Source organism: Bombina bombina, chromosome 5, assembly GCF_027579735.1.
Source record: "Bombina bombina isolate aBomBom1 chromosome 5, aBomBom1.pri, whole genome shotgun sequence".
In the NCBI taxonomy this organism is placed as follows: domain Eukaryota; kingdom Metazoa; phylum Chordata; class Amphibia; order Anura; family Bombinatoridae; genus Bombina; species Bombina bombina.
This window is the reverse complement of record NC_069503.1, coordinates 161,731,669-161,754,898: the sequence shown is the minus strand read 5'-3', so window position 1 is coordinate 161,754,898 and position 23,230 is coordinate 161,731,669. Positions and strand designations below refer to the sequence as shown.

The 23,230-nt window shown below is 36.7% G+C and overlaps 1 protein-coding gene across 1 annotated transcript in view; it reads right to left on the bottom strand.

The window, feature by feature from the left end:
* Positions 1-23,230, bottom strand: part of OBSCN (obscurin, cytoskeletal calmodulin and titin-interacting RhoGEF) — a 937,038-nt gene that overhangs the window by 549,702 nt on the left and 364,106 nt on the right. Inside the window, 3 exon segments of the mRNA XM_053713767.1 lie at positions 5,305-5,571; positions 17,661-17,930; positions 21,286-21,552. Of these exon segments, the coding sequence (XP_053569742.1) occupies positions 5,305-5,571; positions 17,661-17,930; positions 21,286-21,552 (804 nt within the window).

Here is a 23,230-nt window from a genome sequence, read left to right as displayed (position 1 = left end):
AATAATGGTGTGGAATAGCAAATGAATGTTCATTAGATTGGATTTTATTTGTTATTGAGGAAGTAACTCACCTAAAGAAAAACACTAAAACAGAAATAGAATGCATTCAGAGTGAAAAAATAACTTTTCTTAGGGAGGACACTAATGAGGATTGGTTAAAAAAAAAAAATTGGTGGTGGTGGTAAAATACTCAGTGAACAACAAGAAAAACTTTTAAATAAAGGCCTTGGTTATGTCAAACCCCTAGACATGATGATTTTTCTCATCAAATTGACCTTAATAGGTTCCAATGACAATTGAAACTAAAAGATCACTTTAAAATGGCTTCAACACCTCTCCCTTGTAATAAATTTAAAACCAAATCCAAATTTGAACCAAACACCACACATCCTACTATTAAAACTTATATGTCTATTTGTACCAGAGCAATCCTAAACCAACATGTAATAGGAGATAAGCATAAGTCCAATATGGATAAAACAGAATGGCAAGCCCTTCAGGAACTTAAAAAAGACACATCACTGATCATCCGTCCTGAGGATAAGGGTGGAGCCATTGTAATATTAGACCATGAATATTATAAAACTGAACTCCTTGGCCAGTTGAATGACACCAAAACTTACAAAAAAATGGCAAAACATCCCACTAGGGAGTACAAATCTACAATAGATACTTTACTGTTATTAGCACTCCAACAGGGCTTTATTAATGAGAATATTCACAAATTCCTCACTAATAACCATCCTAAATAGCCTAGCATATATAAAGTTGAAAAAATTCATGAAGATCTAACAAGACCCCCTGGGAGACCTATAGTCTCTGCTATTGGGTCTCTGTATCAAAGGGTGGCCCAATACATAGACTACCATTTACAGGATACTGTTAAAAAAACGAAATCATATTTGTTGGATTCCATAAGCTTGATTAAATTACTTAAAGAAACTAGGTTTTCAGAACAAGTAATTTTAGTTAGTTTTGATGTAACAAGCTTATACACTATTATCCGTCATGATCTAGGAATTGAAACTGTTAGAGTCTGAAATCTGACCCTGAGTATCAAGGACCCCCCCATTGAATTTCTACTTGATCCCCTACATATGTGTTTAACACATAACTATTTCATGTTTGAAAAGTCATTTACAAATGGTGGGTACAGCTATGGGCTCTCAAAATGAAGCCCCCCATACGCCAATCTTTTTATGGCATGGTATGAAAAAAAAAAAAATATATATATATATATATATATATATATATATATATATATATATATATATATATATATATATAATCAAAGAAATTCCAATATACTAATGTATTGAAGATATATTGATGATGTTTTTTTGGTATGGGTGCTCTGAGACAGAACTCATACAATGGTACACACAATTAAATTTGAATCTACCAAATGTACAGTTCAAAATGGAGAGTAGTAACACCAAACTTTATTTTTTAGATCTCTGTATTTATAAACAGATATAAGGTACCCATTATGTACTAAACTTTACTCCAAACCGACTGACAGAAATACTCTGTTAAAATATCAAAGTTACCAACCACCACAGCTTAAAATGGGTAATTTTATAACTAAATACACTCCAGCTAGTCAGACAATTAAGAAGGTGTGGACAAAAAAATGGCACCTATTATCTGAGGACCCTACATTACCCTTCAAGGGCATGAAACCACCCAGAATGGTGTATAGAGAAGGGCAAAGTTTGAGAACCATGCTTGTTAAACATGACATTAGCCAGGAACAAACCACCTGGCTACCCAAAGGTAAACCGGGCTGTTACAAATGTGGAAATTGTGTAACGTGTAATACACTATTTTTAGCCACCCTTTTAAAACTAAAAAGTACAACATTAGGCACAGAATTACATGTACATCTGACTACGTAGAGTATTTCCTTATCTGCATATGTGGAAAATTTTATGTAGGCAAAGCGAGTACCCCCTTCAAAGAAAGACTGGCTAACCACAAAAGTGCCATTAGATCGGCCATAAAAGATAAAAAAAGTGATCAGCCAGTAGTCAGGCACTTTATGGAAATGGGACACACAGTGGCCATGCTACGTGCCATGGTAATTGACAGAATACCCCTACTTAATAGAGGAGGTAACAGGGATGAGGAATTGCTCAAAAAAATTAACACAGTGGATACATAGACTAGGCACACTTGCCCCAAGGGGACTAAATATGTACATCGATTACTCATTGTTTTACTAAAGGGTAGCACATGTTTTACCTAATGCTGTTTAACTTAATGTGGTTTATCTTTTTTATTCGTTGTTTACATGTAAACACTTGGTGGGTACTGCTTGTCTAATAAGTTTGTTATTAACTTGTAATACCTAGGGGGTTGTGCTCACCTACCATGAACCACTTGTGTAAATTAATACCTCATATGTGTTGTTAGATGTGTTCAAAAGTCCCTTAAAATAGCAAGTGATTCCATAATGTGGGACACATGTCACTAAGCTATGCAGTGATAACTACTATTATCTATAGTCTGGTGTACAATACACCAACATTCCCCTATGACCACCGCTACTCCTTTTTCCAATGGCGGTTGAGACGCAGAGTTTATGAACACTGATATTTAAAGGTATGTTAATATGAATGTAATCATGTAAGACATCAGATCTGTTGTAACACAACTCTTTAAAGGTGTAACATGTAAACTACTGCCACATTATTGTTATAATCACTGTACACCTTGTACTTGTATATAATATATGGATTTAACTAAGATTGCCAATAATTATGCTACACTGTAACTATTACTCGCTACTTTGACAACCCCCTTTGATGCGTCATATGACGCTATAGCCAATGAGGACTGAGTGGTTTGGTTAAAAGACTGATTTGCATTAAACACTAACAGCAGCTTGTTTTTTCTATGGCGGTTGAGATGCCGAATTTGTGAACGTTGATATTTAAAGGTATGTCAATATGAAAGTAACCATGTAAGATATTGGATTTGATGTAACAAAATTCCTTGAAGGTGTGACATGTAACCATTGTGCACCTTGTTACATTGTAATAACCATTGTTCATCTTGAAATTATATATAACACATGGATTCGTGTAAATATATATGCTTGAGCTGAGAGGAGAAACACTCTTTAAAAAAGGGTTTTATTAATATTTGCCTCCTTGGGACCAACCCTTTGAGGACAGTAATAATATTCACATAGGTGATGAGTTTAACAGGTGTTAGTAATGAATTTTTGTTATTTTTTTGTTTGTTTTTTACTTTTGTATAAATTATGTATATGCTTCAAATACAATAATGTAATGTAATGTCTGTATTTTAGATGGTCTTGAAGATGGCTTAGGTTATAAGCCGAAACGTCGACGTTGCCTCTTTGATGAAACATATTGATTAATAAACCATTTCTATCTAACTAAGTCCTGTGAGTGCCTGCATGTATAATATATATATATATATATATATATATATATATATATATATATATATATATATATATATATATATATATATAAAAGCACTTATTTGCATGTATATACATAAATACACATATAAACTTTGGAGCCTTTCCCAGTTAAATACCTAAAATATTTTACATTCCATTCTTCTTCACTTTGTATATGTAAATATAAATATATATAGACATACATATAGGTATAGATATATATTTTACAAAAAAGTATCAGATGCAGAAGTATATATTTAAAAAGACCATTTTCTTTTTTTACGTGGAGAGCATTGGAATGTAAAATATTGATAACTACCTTAGTCTTTAGCGATGTAGGTCTCGGGTTAGTGCGCAAGAGAGAAGTGTTAGGTAGTTTATTTTTATCAGAGTACTCTGTTGAAGTCTATGGGGAGAGGAAGTTAAAAAACGGTTGCGATATTCGAAATCCTGAAATTAGAGTGCCAAACCCGCAACTTTTTGCTTTCTACTTGTGATATGCGAGCGGTGTTAGTGTATGCCTGTGCTTGAACACTATGAATACATAAAACACCTCCCATAATTCCAGGCATTGGGGACTCAGAGGTTAATTGTGGTTGTTAATGTTTAGTGGGCGGGGCTGTGATGGTAGGGATCTGTCATTTGGATAGTGGGTGGTCCTTGGGTATGTCTGGTTGGATAATGGGCATACCTCTGTGGTTCACAGGTGTGTGTGGGTATTCTATGGGTGGGGCTAAGGAAAATTGGGATATATTGCTGTCTCAGAGGGACAAGCAGCACTGAACTCAGAAATAAGGACTGTCCCTCTCAAATAGGGACAGTTGGGAATTCTACAGAATAATAATAATAAAGATGAATTTACTGTTAATATGTCTATGCAGGTTGTTTAACAAAGAATAAACATAGAATACAACTACTATATTTGCAAAGGCTAGATTAATTTCTGTGTTTGTTTTTTAATGCTAAATTAAGTTAGTTAGCAGCACAGTAACAATATTTACCTAGGCTTATTTTCTTTGTTATCCTGGTAAAGTGTAAGAATATTCCTTTTTCCCCTTTTATCCAATAAGAAATAAACAAACAAAAAAACTCAACTTGAATCTAATAATTGAATACTGATTCCACTTCTATTTTTCATAAAAATAAAATATGCTTAAAGGGACATTAAAATCAAATACTTTCTTGAGTTCTAACTAAGCATGTTAAGCTCATGTTTGCATAATAAATGGTTATATTAAAACTGCTCACCACTAGATTTCTTACTAACTAATAACTCTACTTCCTCTATGGTTGGATGATAAAATATTCTATAAAAATAAAAATATATATTGCTCAGCACAGGAACATCATTAAAGGGACATGAAACTCAAAATCAAACTTTCATGGTTCAGATAGAACACATAATTTTAAGATGCTTTTTCAGCTTACTTCTTTAATCAAATTTACTTTGGTCTCTTGCTATCCTTTGCTGAAAAATACCTAGGTAAGCTCAGGAGCAGCAAAGCCTTACTAGGAGCTAGCTAGTGATTGGTGGCTACATATATATATATATGTTATTGGCTAAGCAGATGTGCTAACTAGGTCCCAGGAGTGCAATTGCTGCTCTTGAGCTGACGTTTGTAGGGATTATACACAGTTATATCTAAACAATAGTACAATAATAAAATGCTCCAACACATTTTTAAGTTCTTTTAAAATACAACAAAGAAAAATTGCTTTAATGTCCATTTAAGTGAAAAGAAATCTCTGAACCCACATTTTTATGCCATCCTTGGTGCCACATATCTCTGTTGTGAACACTGTCAAGCCTTTTGCATACATTAATAATGATATTGAGGTAGCTTTCCACTTTTGTGGGAAGACCTCACCTTCAACTTCAAGCATAGCGATAACTCTAGTGCCTGCGGCTTCACACACATAGATGCCACTGTCTTCTGGAATTGTAGATTTTATTATCAGCTTGGCTACATTCCAATCTTGTTCGATAATGATCCGCTCCCCATCAGCGCACACGTCTACATCCTTTTTCTTCCACGTGGCTTGCACTGGCCTAGAGTATTGACAGATGAACTCTGCTGTGTCATCTTCATCAATGGTAAGATCCCTCATTGGACTGACCACCTCAATGGTTGGATCTGTCAACCAACATGTCAGAGGGGACATGCATTAAATGCTCTTGATGAAAGTGACAGCAGTTTGGCAAGCAGCATTTATGCAATGAAAAGGATCAGCAAGCAGGAGGAGGATGGGTGGAATTAGCCTTGGTTAGCAAGTTTAGTGCAGCGACAGAGCAACAATCGTGAATGTTAAAACTGTGTTGGATAACAAAAGCACAGTAAATAAGGTAGGAATAGAACATACATTAACCATATTGTATTAATGGATATGTTTTTATATCTATTTTTCTTCCTCATAAAGGTATTTCTATCTCTGTCTGTTATAGATATTTTTCATATATACTGTAAATTTCAAAATCACTTTTTTTAGTTGACCATAATATGGGAACCTTTAAAGCACCTTATTGCATTTAAGCTTTGCACTTTATCATTTGTATTTTTATACAATTAAATTATGATCTAGCAGTGATTTTACACATTCTGATTATGCTTTGAAAGTTTATGTGTTACTTTAATAACTTAGGATCATACGTTATATATTCCTGTGTATCTTTTACAAATTGCATTGCACTTTGTATTTTCTCCATTGTAAACTGACACTTTCAGAAAGTGGGAGGGACAGGGCAGTTCCCTAGGCTGAACAGAGTAGTTCCCAGGGTATGTCTGAAGCTCTCTCACAAGTCTTATGAAATGTTAAAAGCATTTCAAACAAGCTGGTCTCACTGATTTGTCTCCCCAGCTGTATGCAGGTAAAGTTTGATCAAAATTCACAATACACTTATTTTAACTAACAGAAAAGTAATATTTACTAAAATATAGACTAAGGCAAATTAGATTGTAGTGGAAACATTTCAGTTTAAATTGGAATTGATGCAAACTGAGCCTTTATATTAGCCCCAGGGGTTCTCCAGATAACTTCTCTCTCACATGTGAAATTTTCTATCCCAGAAAGCTTCATTGCTTTCTATGGAAGGCATTTCTCATGTCTCTGGTATCCTCCCCTTTTCTTAGAAAATTCAGTGAGTTCCGCCCCTGTGAATTCAGCACTATATTCTCTCTCCAAACTAGAGAATGTTTGATTATCTGGCCCATGGAAATTAATGACGCTCTCTAGGAAACTGAAGGTTTTGAATATCAGGACCTAAATGAGCATCAAGATAATTCAATACTGTCATAAACACTAATACTGGTACTAAATAGCTGGAAAAAAATGTATTAAATACAATTAAAAAGCTTAGCACATATTAGAGGCTTTACCATGTTACTCAAGAGCAAAATAAAACTTCTCAGAAGAGGGCTCTTGAGAAATAAGCAACTCTGAAACGTGTTTAGCTTTTTTTTTCTTGTTTTTTTAAATGTCATCCATATTTTGGTTTTCTGGCATGTGGCATGTTGAATATACACTGGATTGCACCATCACTGAATAAAGAACTGAACTAAACAGTATAAACAAGTTACATTATATACTGGTTATTTTCTTCTGAGGCAAATTCTTTCACTGCAGAGGTAAAGGTCCAATGTTAAAATACAAAGAACTAGCTTAAGACGAGTTGTAAGTGCACTGCCATATTCAGGCAATTGTTTAGACACAGTTGAAGAGGAATTGAGGCTGGCTGCAGTCATTACTGGAGAGTAACCTGTTTAATATTTCTTGATCATAGTTTGCTAATATAGTTGCATTTAATACATCTGGATTTGTATACAGTTGAGAAATCTAATTAAGAAGGTTTTATAAAAATATATTTTTTGTAAAACTGCTTTAATTATCCAAAAAGCCAGTTAGTAATATCTTATTTTACCTTAGGACACACACTTATGCAAATTATATATGCAGTCATGGTTCCATGTAATAACAAATATTACATTGACTACATAGGTATCCAAAAATGTTGATAAAACATAGATAATGTCATTGGTAAGCCATATACAAAAAGAAGACAAAATAGGTTAGCTCAGTAGTTTTAGAATGGAAGCTTTTGGGTCCCTTCTTCATGCCCAGAAAACGACTTTTATCTGAAGATAGTGGCCTCAATACCCTGAACGAGTGAAATATAAAACTACTCAGCAATCAAAGAGGATATTTTCAATTAACATTAAAAAGAAATAAACATGACTACATCTATAATCTGGTTAGGTATTAAAAACACCAGAACTTTTACATTTTTAACTTTTCAAAATATCGCATATTTCATGTGAAAATTATTTATTTGTTTGACAAAATAATAATAATGATAAGAGGCATCCACTGAAAGTGTAACCACAATGACATTTACAAAACAATGGTAACATTTAAAATATTGGATGACATCATATCAAACTACAATATTCTATAGGGTGATTTATTAATGGTGCTGATAGACTCTGTTAAATATATATCCAAGAAGAAAAATTATATTATATTATATTATGTAATAAAAACTTTTTAAAAGAATATATATATAAATATGATGAGGGGTGAAAATTAAACATACTAAACAATACGTATATTTTCTGTTACCCTATGATTTCCCATCATAGTATGATGCATGAATAGAGTGGACTGCTGGAAGTCGGGTGTATGGCTTGGGCACTTATCTAGATGTTGATTCTGGGGATAGGCTGTAAAACCTACTCCCATGCAGCTTATAGGAAAGAGAGGTAACTTGACTTCACAAATAAGAATGACAATGGCAATTTTTTATCCTGTTTAGAGTAGTAAATGTGTGAGGGGGGGCCTTACAATTTACTCCAATCTCTGACAAAAATACATCCATACACCCAAGGGACTACTTGTATAAAAAAGGAGAACCTCCTCTTTTGAATGAGATATTACTACACCCTATAGATTGCACTTTTATATATAAAAGTGCAATATATAAATATTTCATTCACCATAAAGGTGTGGTTTTACTAGTACTATGTTTCTTTCTCCGAGAAAATATAAATTTTCCCATAAGACCCCATACGCAAGTGATAAACAACCCCTCTTTTAAATGATAGATAACAAGTACTTTTTATAACATCAATAACTGATTTAACAATTTTTTTTTTTCAATTAATCCTATTACACGTTATGCATTTACATTATTTTTATGACAAGCTTCAGGAAAAACTCATTCAGTTCTTCTTTTAAAGAAACGTTAACTTTTTCAATTGTTTCATCTAAAAGAGGTTATTTCAAAAATGTATTTATGTTTTTTTGGGGTTTTTTTAAATAGGAATGTTTTGAGTACAATTTTCTTTTTTAAAATTTCCCCACAATAATAAAAATATTTAGCATGTATGTTTATTGATAAATCAGCCCATCAGAATACTGTGTTATTTATATTATATCATCCAGGGTGAAACAAAAGCATTTGCAACTGAATTTTATCTCCCCTTACACAATCGGAGGTTAAAGGGACCTAAAAAATGTCTTTCATGATTCAGTAGAGCATAAGATTTAAACAACTTTCTAATTTACTTCTATTATCAAATTTGTTTAATTACTTTAGTATCCTGCTCGCTGTTTTCATATAGAACTCAGCTTGAAGCAATTTGATTTAGCTTTTTTATTTTAATACTATTCATTTTGGTTGCACTAATGAAAATTCATACATTGGAATGCACATTTCAATTCTGAATAGAATAATTTTTTCAATATATATGTACATAAAAGCTATTGCTGTTTAAAAAAAAAAACATTTATGTATGCTCTGTGCACCAGCATTTTAAACACAGCACTTACTCAAAGCGCTTAAAGGGACACTGAACCCAAATTTTTTCTTTCGTGATTCAGTTAGAGCATGCAATTTTAAGCAACTTTCTAATTTACACCTATTATCAATTTTTCTTCGTTCTCTTGCTTTCTTTATTTGAAAAGGAAGGCATCTAAACTATTTTTTGGTTCAGAACCATGGAAAGCACTTGTTTATTGGTGGGTGAATTTATCCACCAATCAGCAAGAACAACCCAGTTTGTTCACCATAAACTTACATTCTTGCATTATAAATAAAGATACCAAAAGAATGAAGAAAATTTGATAATAGGAGTCAATTAGTAAGTTGCATAGAATTGCATGCTCTATCTGAATCACAAAAGAAAAAAATTGGGTTCAGTGTCCCTTTAAGGTGCTTGAACATCTGATTTTGACTCAATTTCTTAATTGCTGACAAGATACAAGCCCCACTGGCGATCTGAGGAGCTGCAGTATTTAAATTTGGTGCACTGAGAATAAAAATGTTAACACTTAAACAGTGATACATTTTACTAGAAGCATTTTGCTAATACTGTACATGTATATTGCAAATGTGTTTCTATTGAAAGATGCAATTTATCTCTGTGCTTTTAAATTTTGACAGGGATGTCGCTTTAATTGTTTTAAAATATTATCTTTCAAAGTAGATACTGGTGTTTTACACATACAAAAAAAAGCGTGAGTAATGAAGGTGTAGTGTAGATATTATCAGCTATAACGGGTTACAATGCAAGTGATTAGATATTTACTAGTGTTTTACCTTAACTAGAAGCAATGTCACCAACTCATGAGTTTACTCTTACAAATATGAAGTAACCTTAAGCTAAATGGCAGAAGGCATTTAGAACACTATCTATTCTTGGCAAGGCACTGTGATTTGTTATCTAAAGGTCCCTTTTGTTTCTCCTGGAATATCCTAAGCATAATTGTCTCCTTTCCAATCCATCAAAATTTTAATGTAAATTTTTTTTTGTATATAGACTTGGACAATGTTTTCCCCCTCCTGTTTATAAACCATTCTAATCAATAACTAGAACAACTTCTCACATTATCTATACTATTTGTTTTCAAACCTGTTCTCAGGCCTCCCTAACATGACATATTTTGAGGATATCTGAGCTAGAACACAGGTGAAATAATTAGCTGATTAGTAAATATAATTATTTTACTTGCTCTCATCCAAGGCAATCCTGTAAATCTGGCCTGCTAGGAAGGCCTGAGCACAAGTTTGAAAACCAGTGATCTATACAATATAGCAGCTACACATACTTCCTAACTGTCACATGTTGTCCTATAGTTCCCCCCATAATGTTAAAACTCTGCATTTCCAGGGACTGCCCTTGAGATGCTGACTCCGCCAAACCCCACCACTGGCAAACCTGTGTCTTGTCCTTTCTATCACCCTACTCATTAATCACTAGTGGGCTACAGATCTCCTTACCTCCTGCCCTAGAAAAGCATCTATACGATGTTGGGGAGGTATGGGTACATCAAGTTAAACACATGAAAATTAAGAAAATTAAATTTAAGAAAGAAAAACAGCAGTATTGTACTTTTTTTTAGGGAGTTTTTACAAGGGATTTTCCAAATAAATTATACGCAGGCAAAGTAAAAGGAAATCATCACATCTAATTGATAAAACTTTGATAATAACTGACAGAATGAGGGATTTTTCATTTAAAGGGACAGTCTACAACAGAATTTTTATTGTTTAAAAAGATAGATAATCCCTTTATTACCCATTCTCTAGTTTTGCACAACCAACACAGTTAAATAAATACACATTTTACCTCTGTGATTATGTTGTATCTAACCCTTTGCAAACTGCCCCCTTATTTCAGTTTGTTTGACAGACATCTATTTTAGCCAATCAAAGCTGGCTCACCTGAACTCCACGTGCGTGAGCACAGTGTTATCTATATAACACACATGAACTAACACCCTCTAGTGGTGAAAAACTGTCAAAATGCCCTGAGAGAAGAGAAATTAACATATGAACCTCCTAGGTTTAACTTTTAACTAAGAATACCAAGAGAACAAAGCAAAATTGGTGATAAAAGTACATTTTAAAATTGTTTAAAATTACATTCTCTATCTGAATCATGAAAGTTTATTTTGGACTAGACTGTCCCTTTAACTAATGCTAGCTCATGACATGTGGAGTTAATAATTTCATTTTATTTTCAGCAAATGAAATAATCAAAATTTTTAATGTATAATTCATAAATGATCATATTTAATATGAGTATAAGTTACATAATCATAAGTTTGATTTGATTTTAATTAAACCCAAAAAAGAATTATGTTTATTAACATAATAAACTGAGCATGTAGAAAAATGCAACAACAACAAAAATAAGATTAAAAAATTCAAATTATTCATCTCAGGAAAATGTTTTTTTGTTTAAAAAAGTCAAGGTGATTGAATTTAGATATCAGCAAGCGCTATGTTTCTTTTTTTTTTTTGCACAAAAGCAAGAGGTGTTTAATGTAATTTTAACACACCACAAATGTAGCTATAATGTGTAATTCAAGGTTTCTGTATTGACTGTAATGGTTCAAATTTGAAAACCCAGTAAAAAGTCATTTCAGCACTTCACATTAGAATACTGATGGACTAGAATAGGGGTCAGTATTTGAACAATGTCCCCTAATAAAAATAATATAAATAATATTAATTGCTAATTATATGGCCAATTAGCCACATAAAGGGACATATAATTCAAAATGTTACTTTATTATTCAAATAGAGTATGCAATTAAAAAAAAAATCTTTCCAATTTACAGTCAAGTCCAAAAAAAAACATTTATGTTTCAAATAGGGCATATCATTTTAAACAACTTTCCAATTTACTTTTATCACCAACTTTGCTTTGTTCTCTTGGTATTCTTAGTTGAAAGCTAAACCTAGGAGGTTCATATGCTAATTTCTTAGACCTTGAAGGCCGCCTCTAATCTAAATGTATTTTGATAGTTTTTCACCACTAGAGGGCATTAGTTCACTTGTTTCATATAGATAACATTGAGCTCATGCACGTGAATTTACCATGGAGACAGCTCTGATTGGCTAAAATGCAAGTTTGTCAAAAGAACTGAAATAAGGGGCAGTCTGCTGAGGCTTAGATACAAGGTAATTACAGAGGTAAAACATGTATAATTATAACTGTGTTGGTTATGCAAAACTGGGGAATTGGTAACTAAGGGATTATCTATCTTTTAAAACAACAAAAATTCTGGTGTTGATTGTCCCTTTAATTTATCAAATTGATGCTCTCATTTTGTTGAAGTGCATACCTAGATATACCTAGATAGGAGCTATAGGTCCCTTAAGCGCTGTGAGTGCAATATTTCTTTGGCATACCTAGATATTCTCAGAGGCATGAACATATCTGGAGGTATGTTCTTTTGCAAAGGATATGGAAATAACTAAGTAAAATTGATAACATAATTATATTGGAAGGTTTTTTTATTGCATGTTCTATCTGACTCATTAAAGATTAATTCAGATTTTTTCATGTCCCTTAAAAATCAGACATATCAAAAGATAAATTTGTATCAACTTCTAAATCTACAAGCACAAATAATGCCACATAAATAAACACATTTTACATGATGGCATTTCAAGAGTTTGTATTCATATTTAACACAATTGTGTGATTTTTATCAGTTCCTAGAATGAATCTTCTGAATATATAGATCACATCACCACCTAGAACAAAAGTTGATTAAAGGGACAGTCTAGTCAAAATTAAACTTTAATGTTTCAGATAGAGCAGCAATTTTAAAAAAAATTCCAATTTACTTCCCTTAACAAAATGTGCACAGTCTTTTTATATTTACACTTTCTGAGTCACCAGCTCCTATTGAGCATGTGCAAGAATTCACAGAATATACTTATATGCATTTGTGATTGGCTGATGGCTGTCACATGATACAGGAGGAGTAGAAATAGACATAACTTTGAAATTTGTCAGTGCAATTATATTGTCTTTTTATCATGCAATTGTTGATTATGCAAATCTACTGTAGTTACTGGTCCTTTCAGTCAATTCCTACAGAATCTCTAAAGGTTTATACCTTTGGACTTCTGGATTTTGCTGACTAGATCAATAAAATGAAAAGAACATGAAGCCCATATTATTTTTCTCTTGCGATTTGGATAGAGTTCTTAACAATTTACTTCATGTTCAAATCTGCTTTATTTTCTTGGTATCCTTTGTAAACAGAGCAGCAATGCACTACTGGGAGCTAGCTCAAGACAAGAGTCATAAGTTTGCAGCCACAAATTAGCAACTAGACCCTTGTAGTGCTCTCATGAACCTACCTATGTATGCTTTTTAACAAAGGATACCAAGAGAATGAAGCTAATTCAATAACAGAAAAAAATTGGAAAGTTGTTTAAAACTGTCTGCTCTATCTGAATCATGAAAGTTTAAATTTTGAGCTTACTGTTCTTTTAAATATATAGAGAACTTACATCTGAAACTGCAGATTTAAAGAGACATCAAAACCAACATGTTTCTTCCAATTTACTTCTATTATCAATTTGCTTTCATTCTCTTGGTATCCTTTGTTGAAGGAGCAGCAATGCACTACTGGGAGCTAGCTGTACTCATCAGTAAGCCAATGATGAGGTATATTTGGACAGCCACCATTCAGCAGCTAGCTCCCAGCTGTAGGTATGCTTTTTAACAAATGATACAAAAAACAAAGAAAATTAGATAATTGAAGTCAATTGGAAAGTTGTTTAAAATTACATGGTCTATCTAAATCATTAAATATTTTTTTGTCCCTTTAATTAAAAATATATTTGTAAGGCAAGCAAGAGTTGCAACTGGAAGTCTATTATCAACAATTTAAAGGTTGGGCTTTAACCCCTTGACCAAAAAGGACGCATATATACGTCACGCGCTACTTTGCCCATCGTAGCTGCAGGAATCTATCTGCATATGGAACCAGACCACGATCAGGGCTCCAGTTCTATATGAAGGCAGATGCCTGATCGTTACAGACAGTGACTCTGTCTGTGTCACTGTCTGTAAAGAACTTCCTTTTTGCCGGTGAGAGGTTCGATACGGATGGAGGGAGGTGGGTGGGCGGCACAGTGGTGGGGAGGAAGTAAGAGGAAAGGGCAGGGCCCTACACTGCAGATAAATGATTGTGGATGGGAGAGGGAGGGAAGAGATGCTACACTGCAGAAAAAAATAATTAATTCAGGTGGGGGGGACCCTACACTACCGATTGGAGGGGGTGGGTTGGACCACTACACTACAGAAAAATACAAATAAATATATAAATAAATATATAAACTAGGTACTAGCAGATAGCTGCCATTACCTAAGATGGTGGACACCATTAGGAGGCTGAGGGTTATATAGCTGTTTGAGAGGGATCAGTGAGGTGAGAGGGTATGGGGGAATCCTACACTTCAGAAAAGTAAATAAATAATTTTATTTAAAAAACAAAGCAAAAAAACCTTCATAATGGCAAACTGTCTGCCTGTAATTAAGATGGTGTTCAGGAGTTAGGGTGTGGGAGTGATGAGAGCTGTTTGGGAGGGATCAGGGAGGTGGAAAGTGTCAGACGGGAGGTTAATATCTGTATTAAAATACTATTACCATTACCAGCTAATCAAATAACCCCTTCACTGCTGAGAATTTCAGAAGTGTGGTACACAGCTGCAATTAGAGGATTTCTAATTGCTAAAAACTAATTGCAAAGCCATGAATGTCTGCTATTTCTGAGCAAAGGGGACCAATAGAACCTTTTACAACCATTTGTCTTATGACTGGAGAAGTTTTGTGTAAATAATTTCAGTGAGAATCCCAAAAGTTTATGAAAAAGTTAACTATTTGTTTTAATATGAGCACATTTGGCAGCGAAACAGTTACATGAAATATATCAAAATGGGCCTAGATCAATACCTTGTGTTGTCTACTAAAATATACATATACTAGTCCTAAAGCCCGTTCACACGGGCCATTATTTTGCAGGGTACAGCGGTCCCACCCCTTGCGCTCTCCCCCCTCTCTTTTGCGCTTTCTCTCCCCCTTTCTTTTGCGATCTCTCTCCCCCCTCTCTTTTGCGCTCCCTCTCCCCCCTCTCTTTTGAGCTCTCTCTCTCCCCCCTCTCTTTTGCGCTCTCTCTCTCCCCCCTCTCTTTTTCGCTCTCTCTCTCCCCCCTCTCTTTTGCGCTCTCTCTCTCCCCCCTCTCTTTTGCGCTCTCTGTCCCCCTCTCTTTTGCGCTCTATCTCCCCCCCCTCTTTTGCGCTCTCTCTATCCCCCCTCTTTTGCGCTCTCTCTCCCCCCTCTTTTGTGCTCTCTCTCTCCCCCCCTCTTTTGTGCTCTCTCTCTCCCCCCCCTCTTTTGCGCTCTCTCTCTCCCCTCCTCTTTTGCACTCTCTCTCTCCCCCTCTCTTTTGCGCTCTCTCTCCCCCTCTCTTTTGTGCTCTCTCTCTCACCCCTCTCTTTTGTGCTCTCTCACCCCTCTCTTTTGCGCTCTCTCTCCCTCCTCTCTTTTGCGCTCTCTCTCTCCCCTGTCTCTCTCCCTCTCTCTCTCTCTCCCCTCTCTCTCTCTCTTTCCCCCTCTCTCTCCCCTCTATCTCTCTCTCTCTCCCCTCTATCTCTCTCTCTCCCCTCTATCTCTCTCTCTCCCCTCTATCTCTCTCCCCCTCTCTCTCTCTCCCCCTCTCTCTCTTTCTCCCCTCTCTCTCTCCCCCTCTCTCTCTCCCCTCTCTCTCTCTCCCCCCTCTATCTCCCCCCTCTCTCTCCCCTCTATCTCTCTCTCTCCCCTCTATCTCTCTCCCCCCCCTCTCTCTCTCTCCCCCTCTCTCTCTTTCTCCCCGCTCTCTCTCCCCCTCTCTCTCTCCCCTCTCTCTCTCTCCCCCCTCTATCTCCCCCCTCTCTCTCTCTCTCCCCCTCCCCTCTTTCTCTCCCTCCCCTCTCTCTCTCCCTCCCCTCTCTCTCTCCCCTCTCTCTCTCTCTCCCTCCTCTCTCTCACTCCCCCTCCCCTCTCACTCCCCCTCCCCTCTCTCTCTCCCTCCCCTCTCTCTCTCCCCTCCCCTCTCTCTCTCCCTCCCCTCTCCTCTCTCTCTCACTCCCCCTCTCACTCCCCCTCTCTCTCTCCCCTCTCTCTCTCCCTCCCCTCTCTCTCTCCCCTCTCTCTCTCCTCCTCCCCCCCTCTCTCTCTCTCTCTCCTCCCCCTCTCTCTCTCCTCCCCCTCTCTCTCTCTCTCCTCCCCCCTCCCCCTCTCTTTCTCTTCCCCCCCCTTTCTTTTGATCTCTCTGTCCCCTTTCTTTTGCTCTCCCTCCACTCTCTTTTGCTGTCTCTCCCCCTTTCTTTTGCTCCCTCTCTTGTGCTCTTTTTATATCCCCTCTTGATATCTCTCTCCCCTCTTGATCTCTCTCTCACCTTTCTTATCTTTTCCCTACCCCCTCTCTCCCCTCTTTTGAGCTGTTTTGAGCTCTCAAACTGCACAGCCTTTCACGGCCCGTCTGGCCCCGCCCCTTCACGCTCGACCACGCCCCCTCGCGGCCCTCTCTCGCTCGACCACGCCCCCTTCGTGCTCGGCCACGCCCCCGGCCACGCTTGGTCACGCACACTTCTGCTCGCACTGCAGAGCAGAGACTTAGGGACTCTCAAAGGCCAGGTGTGTTTGTCCTCGTGCTGTGCTGTCTACTGCGCATGACAGCTTCGGACAAACACACTTGGCCTTTTATTATATAGGATAGTTTTAATAGATCAATTTTAAAAAAAGACTATTTCTGTTTATGTGGAGTGATAGAAAAATGTTAAAAATTCATCTGTAGTCATTATGCAGCTTGTGTGAACTAATTAATATGGACTAGACTGTATTACTTAAGTATTGATTTTTTAACTGTAGTACTAGTGGATATATTGCTACATTTCAGGAATGCTCATAATCTTTTTTCTTAATATTATCATGTTAAACTTGATGATGTAATTTCTAGCCAATTACTAAATTGAGAGCCTTTCATAGCTATTAAAAAAATTAGGTAATAAACGTAACACAATTATAGAATTTACTGCTACAAATTCACCAATATGCTCCATGGGTAAAATAGGTAAAAGACATCCACACTTGTCCTTTTAATCTTAAAGTTATCCGACCACCCCAGAATGCATCTAGCAGGAAATTCCTAGAAACTATAGGAGCAATGCTTTGTAATTCAATTCACAATGCCTTGCCAATGATTGTTTGTCAGAAAAGGGTTGCAATGTATTGCTCTGCCTCAAATTATATTTACTGGCACTCAACAGTGTGAATATTCAAAAGAAATTATTATACACTAATAATAATATTTTGTATTCTAGTAAGGGAAAACACTAGCATTTTGACTTGGTTGTTTTGCTGGAGTTAGTCTTTTTAAATACCTTTAATTAACAGTTTAGCTGAAGAAACGAGGGACCCTGTTTTGAAGGTGACCACGCCAGAGTCATTGGTCCCAAGGTTTTTTAATGTTAACGTATGAACATTGCCGTGCACACATATCTCATTCACATCGCTATTTTGCAGAGGAGAACCATCCAGCCACCACTCCACATTCCGTACGCCCTCTCTGGAAAGCTTGCAGGTGAACGTGGCAGTCTCTCCCGCAAAGACGTCCGTGTTCCTTAAACCTGCCACTATCTCTACGTTACTCTCTGGTGATGGATCCCAAGGTTAAGAAGAAAATATTAATCAACTAGGACAACTAGCAACATTGGCTTATAAGAGATACAACTAACAGAACTTCCAAACTCCATATAATAAGTGTAAATACATTTCCATTAAAATACTGAACTAATGAAATGCAAATTAAAACATTTTGCATCTGATAATCATATGGAGTATAATAATGAGTATCTCAGCAAATTAAATTATAAGGAATGCTGAAAACAATTATGGAAACAAAAATGTTATATCTGGGTGCAAGTCCACCATCTGTAAAAGAATAAAAGAGTTTTCTAGTAAACAGCACAAGACTATACAGGAGACCATGTTACCCTGATAAAAAGCTTCTTTTTGCAAATAGATGGGGAAGAAAAGACATCAAGATACATTTGTTGTTTGTCTTACTGACTACATAAACTACAGCATACTATTTGGAGATGCATTTTAAGTTGTACAAGAGATTATGCAGATAGAACCATATCACAAAGCCACCTCTAATATGCTATTTGCAAGGCATAGACAATCAACACATGTAAAATAACCTGGAGATTAAATTAATAGTTTATCTAAGAATAGAGAAAACTAAGGAAGACGAAGATATTTTATTATATCTTTTCAATTGACAACACCGAAGAAATTACACTTTGCTACAATGTTAAGTAGTAAGTGTACAGCCTGTATAAAAGTGTAAATTTGCTGTCCCCTCAAAATAACTCAACACACAGCCATTAATGTCAAACCGTTGGCAAATGTGGAAATTGGGCCCAAAGTGTCAATATTTTGTGTTACCACCATTATTTTCCAGCACTGCCTTAACCCTCTTGAGCATAGAGTTCACCAGAGCTTCACAGGTTGCCACTGGAGTCCTCTTCTACTCCATGATGACATCACGGAGCTGATGGATGTTAGAGACCTTGCGCTCCCCCGCCTTCCATTTGAGGATGCCCCACAGATGCTCAATAGGGTTTAGGTCTGGAGACATGCTTGGCCAGTCCATCACCTTTACCCTCAGCTTTTTTAGCAAGGCAGTGGTCGTTTTGGAGGTGTGTTTGGGGTCATCATGTTGGAATACTGCCCTGTGGCCCAGTCTCCGAAGGGAGGGGATCATGCTCTGCTTCAGTATGTCACAGTACATGTTAACATTCATAGTTCTCTCAATGAACTGTAGCTCCCCAGTGCCGGCAGCACTCATGCAGGCCCAGACCCTAGCACTCTCACCACCATGCTTGACTGTAGGCAAAACACACTTGTCTTTGTACCTTTGTACACACACGCTTGACACCATCTGAACCAAATACATTTATCTTGGTCTCATTGGACCACAGGGCATGGTTCCATTAATCCATGTCCTTAGTCTGCTTGTCTTCAGCAAACTGTTTGTGGGCTTTCTTGTGCATCATCTTTAGAGGAGGCTTCCTTCTGGGACGACAGCCATGCAGACCAATTTGATGCAGTGTGTGGCATGTGGTCTGAGCACTGACAGGCTGACCCCCCACCCCTTCAACCTCTGGCAGCACTCATACGTCTATTTCCCAAAGACAACCTCTGGATATGACGCTGAGCATGTGCACTCAACTTCTTTGGTCCACCATGGCGAGGCCTGTTCTGAGTAGAACATGTCCTGTGAAACCACTGTATGGTCTTGCCCACCATGCTGCAGCTCAGTTTCAGGGTCTTGGCAATCTTCTTATAGCCTAGGCCATCTTTATGTAGAGCAACAACTCTTTTTTTCAGATCTTCAGAGAGTTCTTTGCCATGAGGTGCAATGTTGAACTTCCAGTGACCAGAGTGTGAGAGCGATAACACCAAATTTAACACACCTGCTCACTATTCACACCTGAAACATTGTAACACTAACGAGTCACATGGCACTGAGGAGGAAAAATGGCTAATTGGGCCCAATTTGGACATTTCCACTTAGGGGTGTACTCACTTTGGTTGCCAACGGTTTAGACATTAATGGCTGTGTGTTGAGTTATTTTGAGGGGACAGCAAATGTACACTGTTATACAGGCTGTACACTCACTACTTTACATTGTAGCAAAGTGTCATTTCTTCAGTGTTGTCACATGAAAAGATATAATAAAATATTTACAAAAATGTGAGGGATGTACTCACTTTTGTGAGATACTGTATATAGTGGATAGCTATTTAAAGGGACAATAAAGTCAAAAACAAACTTTCATGGTTTAGATGGCCCATGCAATTAAAAAATAATTCCAGTTTATCTATTATCAAATTTGGTTTGGTATCTTGGCATCCTTTCTTTTAGAGTATACTTTGTTAGGTTCATAGGAGCTCGGGTGTATGCAAGTGTCTTTAGCAACCTACGGTAGCAATATTGCTAAAAACATTGTTGGAAACATTGCTGTAATAGAGTGCTAAGGACACATGCACACTTCTGAGCCTACATGGTTTTACTTTTCAAAGGATACCAAGAGAGCAAAAAACATTTTTATATTATAATTATATTGTAAAGTTTGTTTATTTTTTTAGTTTACTGTCCCTTTTAAAAAATATTTTTAAAGCTTCTGTCAATGCAATCAAATTCCTGTTAATCTGTGGATACACCAGTTTTACAAGAAAAATAAATATGGTCTATTGATGATATTTTTTTATATAAAATGCATGAAAACATAGAACAATGAAAACATAGAACAATGAAAATATAGAACAATTGTTTATTCCTTTCAGACAGTAAGAGTGATTGTTTTAGAGCTGTATAAATCAAATGCTGTGGTATGTATTAATAGCACAAACCATCAAGCTATATTCTTAAAAGATTTGTGCAACATTAACTCATTAACATAAAGCTAGTACACATGACTCCCACTGGTGCATTTTTTTCTTTTGCTGCAACTAAAAGATGCAATTTTATTTGTGTTATACTTTTTAATGGGCAATCATGTTATAAATATTTGTTCTTGTCCAACATTTAGATTTTTGTCCCTGTTGACCTATAAACCTGCTGGAGTAGGCTATGTTTGCCATTCAGAATTCCTGACGAATATCAGGCTGTTGTGAAGGGTATGTTGGGCTGTTGCAAAGGCATTCAAAATAATATTTGAAATATAAAGAAGAAACCAAACAGACTGTAAATGTGAAAACTAATTTAAACAAATATTAAATATACAAAATGGATGCAGAGACAACCTTCCACAAGCTGTAAGCTTATATATTCATACATGTAACTACAATATTGCAAGTCTTTAGCTGCCTGTTACTAAAATATAGCGTTAACAATATTGTGCAGAAGACGTCATTCAAAGTTAAACATACAAGAAAACCTGTGAGTAAGGTGAAAGGTTAAAGAAACAAAAGCAAATTTATTTGGTGTAAATTTACCTTGAACATACACGGAGCCAGTCGTCTCTTTGGTTCCTGTGCTACAGGTATAAGGGCCACAATCTTCCATATCCAAATTACTGATTAGAAGCTCAACAACTGTAGCACTTTGTCTCATTTCATACTTATCACTGGGCTGCAGGACCAAAGCTCCCTTCCTCCATTCAACTGGAGCATCTGGGTTAGACAACTCACACCGTAGAATTGCTGTTCCTCCCTCTTCTGGCTCAATATTTTGGAGCTCTTGTTTAAAAATCACAGGAAGAGCTGAAACAAAACATGAGTTCTAATATTTATATAAGTTAATCATTAATAATTTGTCACACAATGGAGCATCCCTCAAATGCCAGGATGTGAATTGGATTCTTCAAAAAGAGAAGGATATTTCAGACATTTTATTATCTACACTCAAAATAATTACCCATAAAGTTATCTTATGCATCACAGTTTCTCCAAACCTAAAAATAATAGCTGTAAGCAAGCTGTTTTTTAGCCAGTGCAATTGATGAGGACTGGGAGTTGTTTTTTTTAGGGCAAGATTACGAGTGTAATTATTGCTCCCACTCGTGCGTTAGTTTCACTAGAAGTAAGCTTTGTGAGTGTGTCAGGTAGCGCGCATATTACAAGTTGAAAGTAAAAAGATTTTGAATGAGCTCTAACCCTACATGTACCAAAAGCTGATATAAGAATATTGCGATAACGTTACTGTATTCCGCCATAATCTTTAATGGAGCATTAAAAGTGGGGGGAAACACTAACACACAACAAGTCAACCAAACCCGATCGTGTTTTCTCAAGTGCGCTAACCTGACATGAAACAAAATCTTATAGTGCTCTCCCCATCCGGTTCTTATAGTGCTCTCCCCATCTAGTTCTTATAGTACTCTCCCCATCTAGCTCTTATAGTGCTCTCCCCATCTAGTTCTTATAGTGCTCGCCCCATCTAGTTCTTATAGTGCTCTCCCATCTAGTTCTTATAGTGCTCTCCCATCTAGTTCTTATAGTGCTCTCCCCCATCTAGTTCTTATAGTGCTCTCCCCATCTAGCTCTTATAGTGCTCTCCCATCTAGTTCTTATAGTGCTCTCCCATCTAGTTCTTATAGTGCTCTCCCATCTAGTTCTTATAGAGCTCTCCCCATCTAGCTCTGATAGTGCTCTCCCCCATCTAGTTCTTATAGTGCTCTCCCCATCTAGCTCTTATAGTGCTCTCCCCCATCTAGTTCTTATAGTGCTCCCCCCATCTAGCTCTTATAGTGCTCTCCCATCTAGTTCTTATAGTGCTCCCCCCAATCTAGTTCTTATAGTGCTCCCCCCCATCTAGTTCTTATAGTGCTCTTCCCATCTAGTTCTTATAGTGCTCTCCCCATCCAGTTCTTATAGTGCTCTCCCCATCTAGTTCTTATAGTGCTCTCCCCATCTAGCACTTATAGTGCTCTCCCCATCTAGTTCTTATAGTGCTCTCCCCATCTAGCACTTATAGTGCTCTCCCCATCTAGTTCTTATAGTGCTCTCCCCATCTAGTTCTTATAGTGCTCTCCCATCTAGTTCTTATAGTGCTCTCCCATCTAGTTCTTATAGTGCTCCCCCCCAATCTAGTTCTTATAGTGCTCCCCCCCATCTAGTTCTTATAGTGCTCTTCCCATCTAGTTCTTATAGTGCTCTCCCCATCCAGTTCTTACAGTGCTCTCCCCATCTAGTTCTTATAGTGCTCTCCCCATCTAGCACTTATAGTGCTCTCCCCATCTAGTTCTTATAGTGCTCTCCCATCTAGTTCTTATAGTGCTCTCCCATCTAGTTCTTATAGTGCTCTCCCCATCTAGCTCTTATAGTGGTCTCCCATCTAGTTCTTATAGTGCTCTCCCATCTAGTTCTTATAGTGCTCTCCCATCTAGTTCTTATAGAGCTCTCCCCATCTAGCTCTTATAGTGCTCTCCCCCATCTAGTT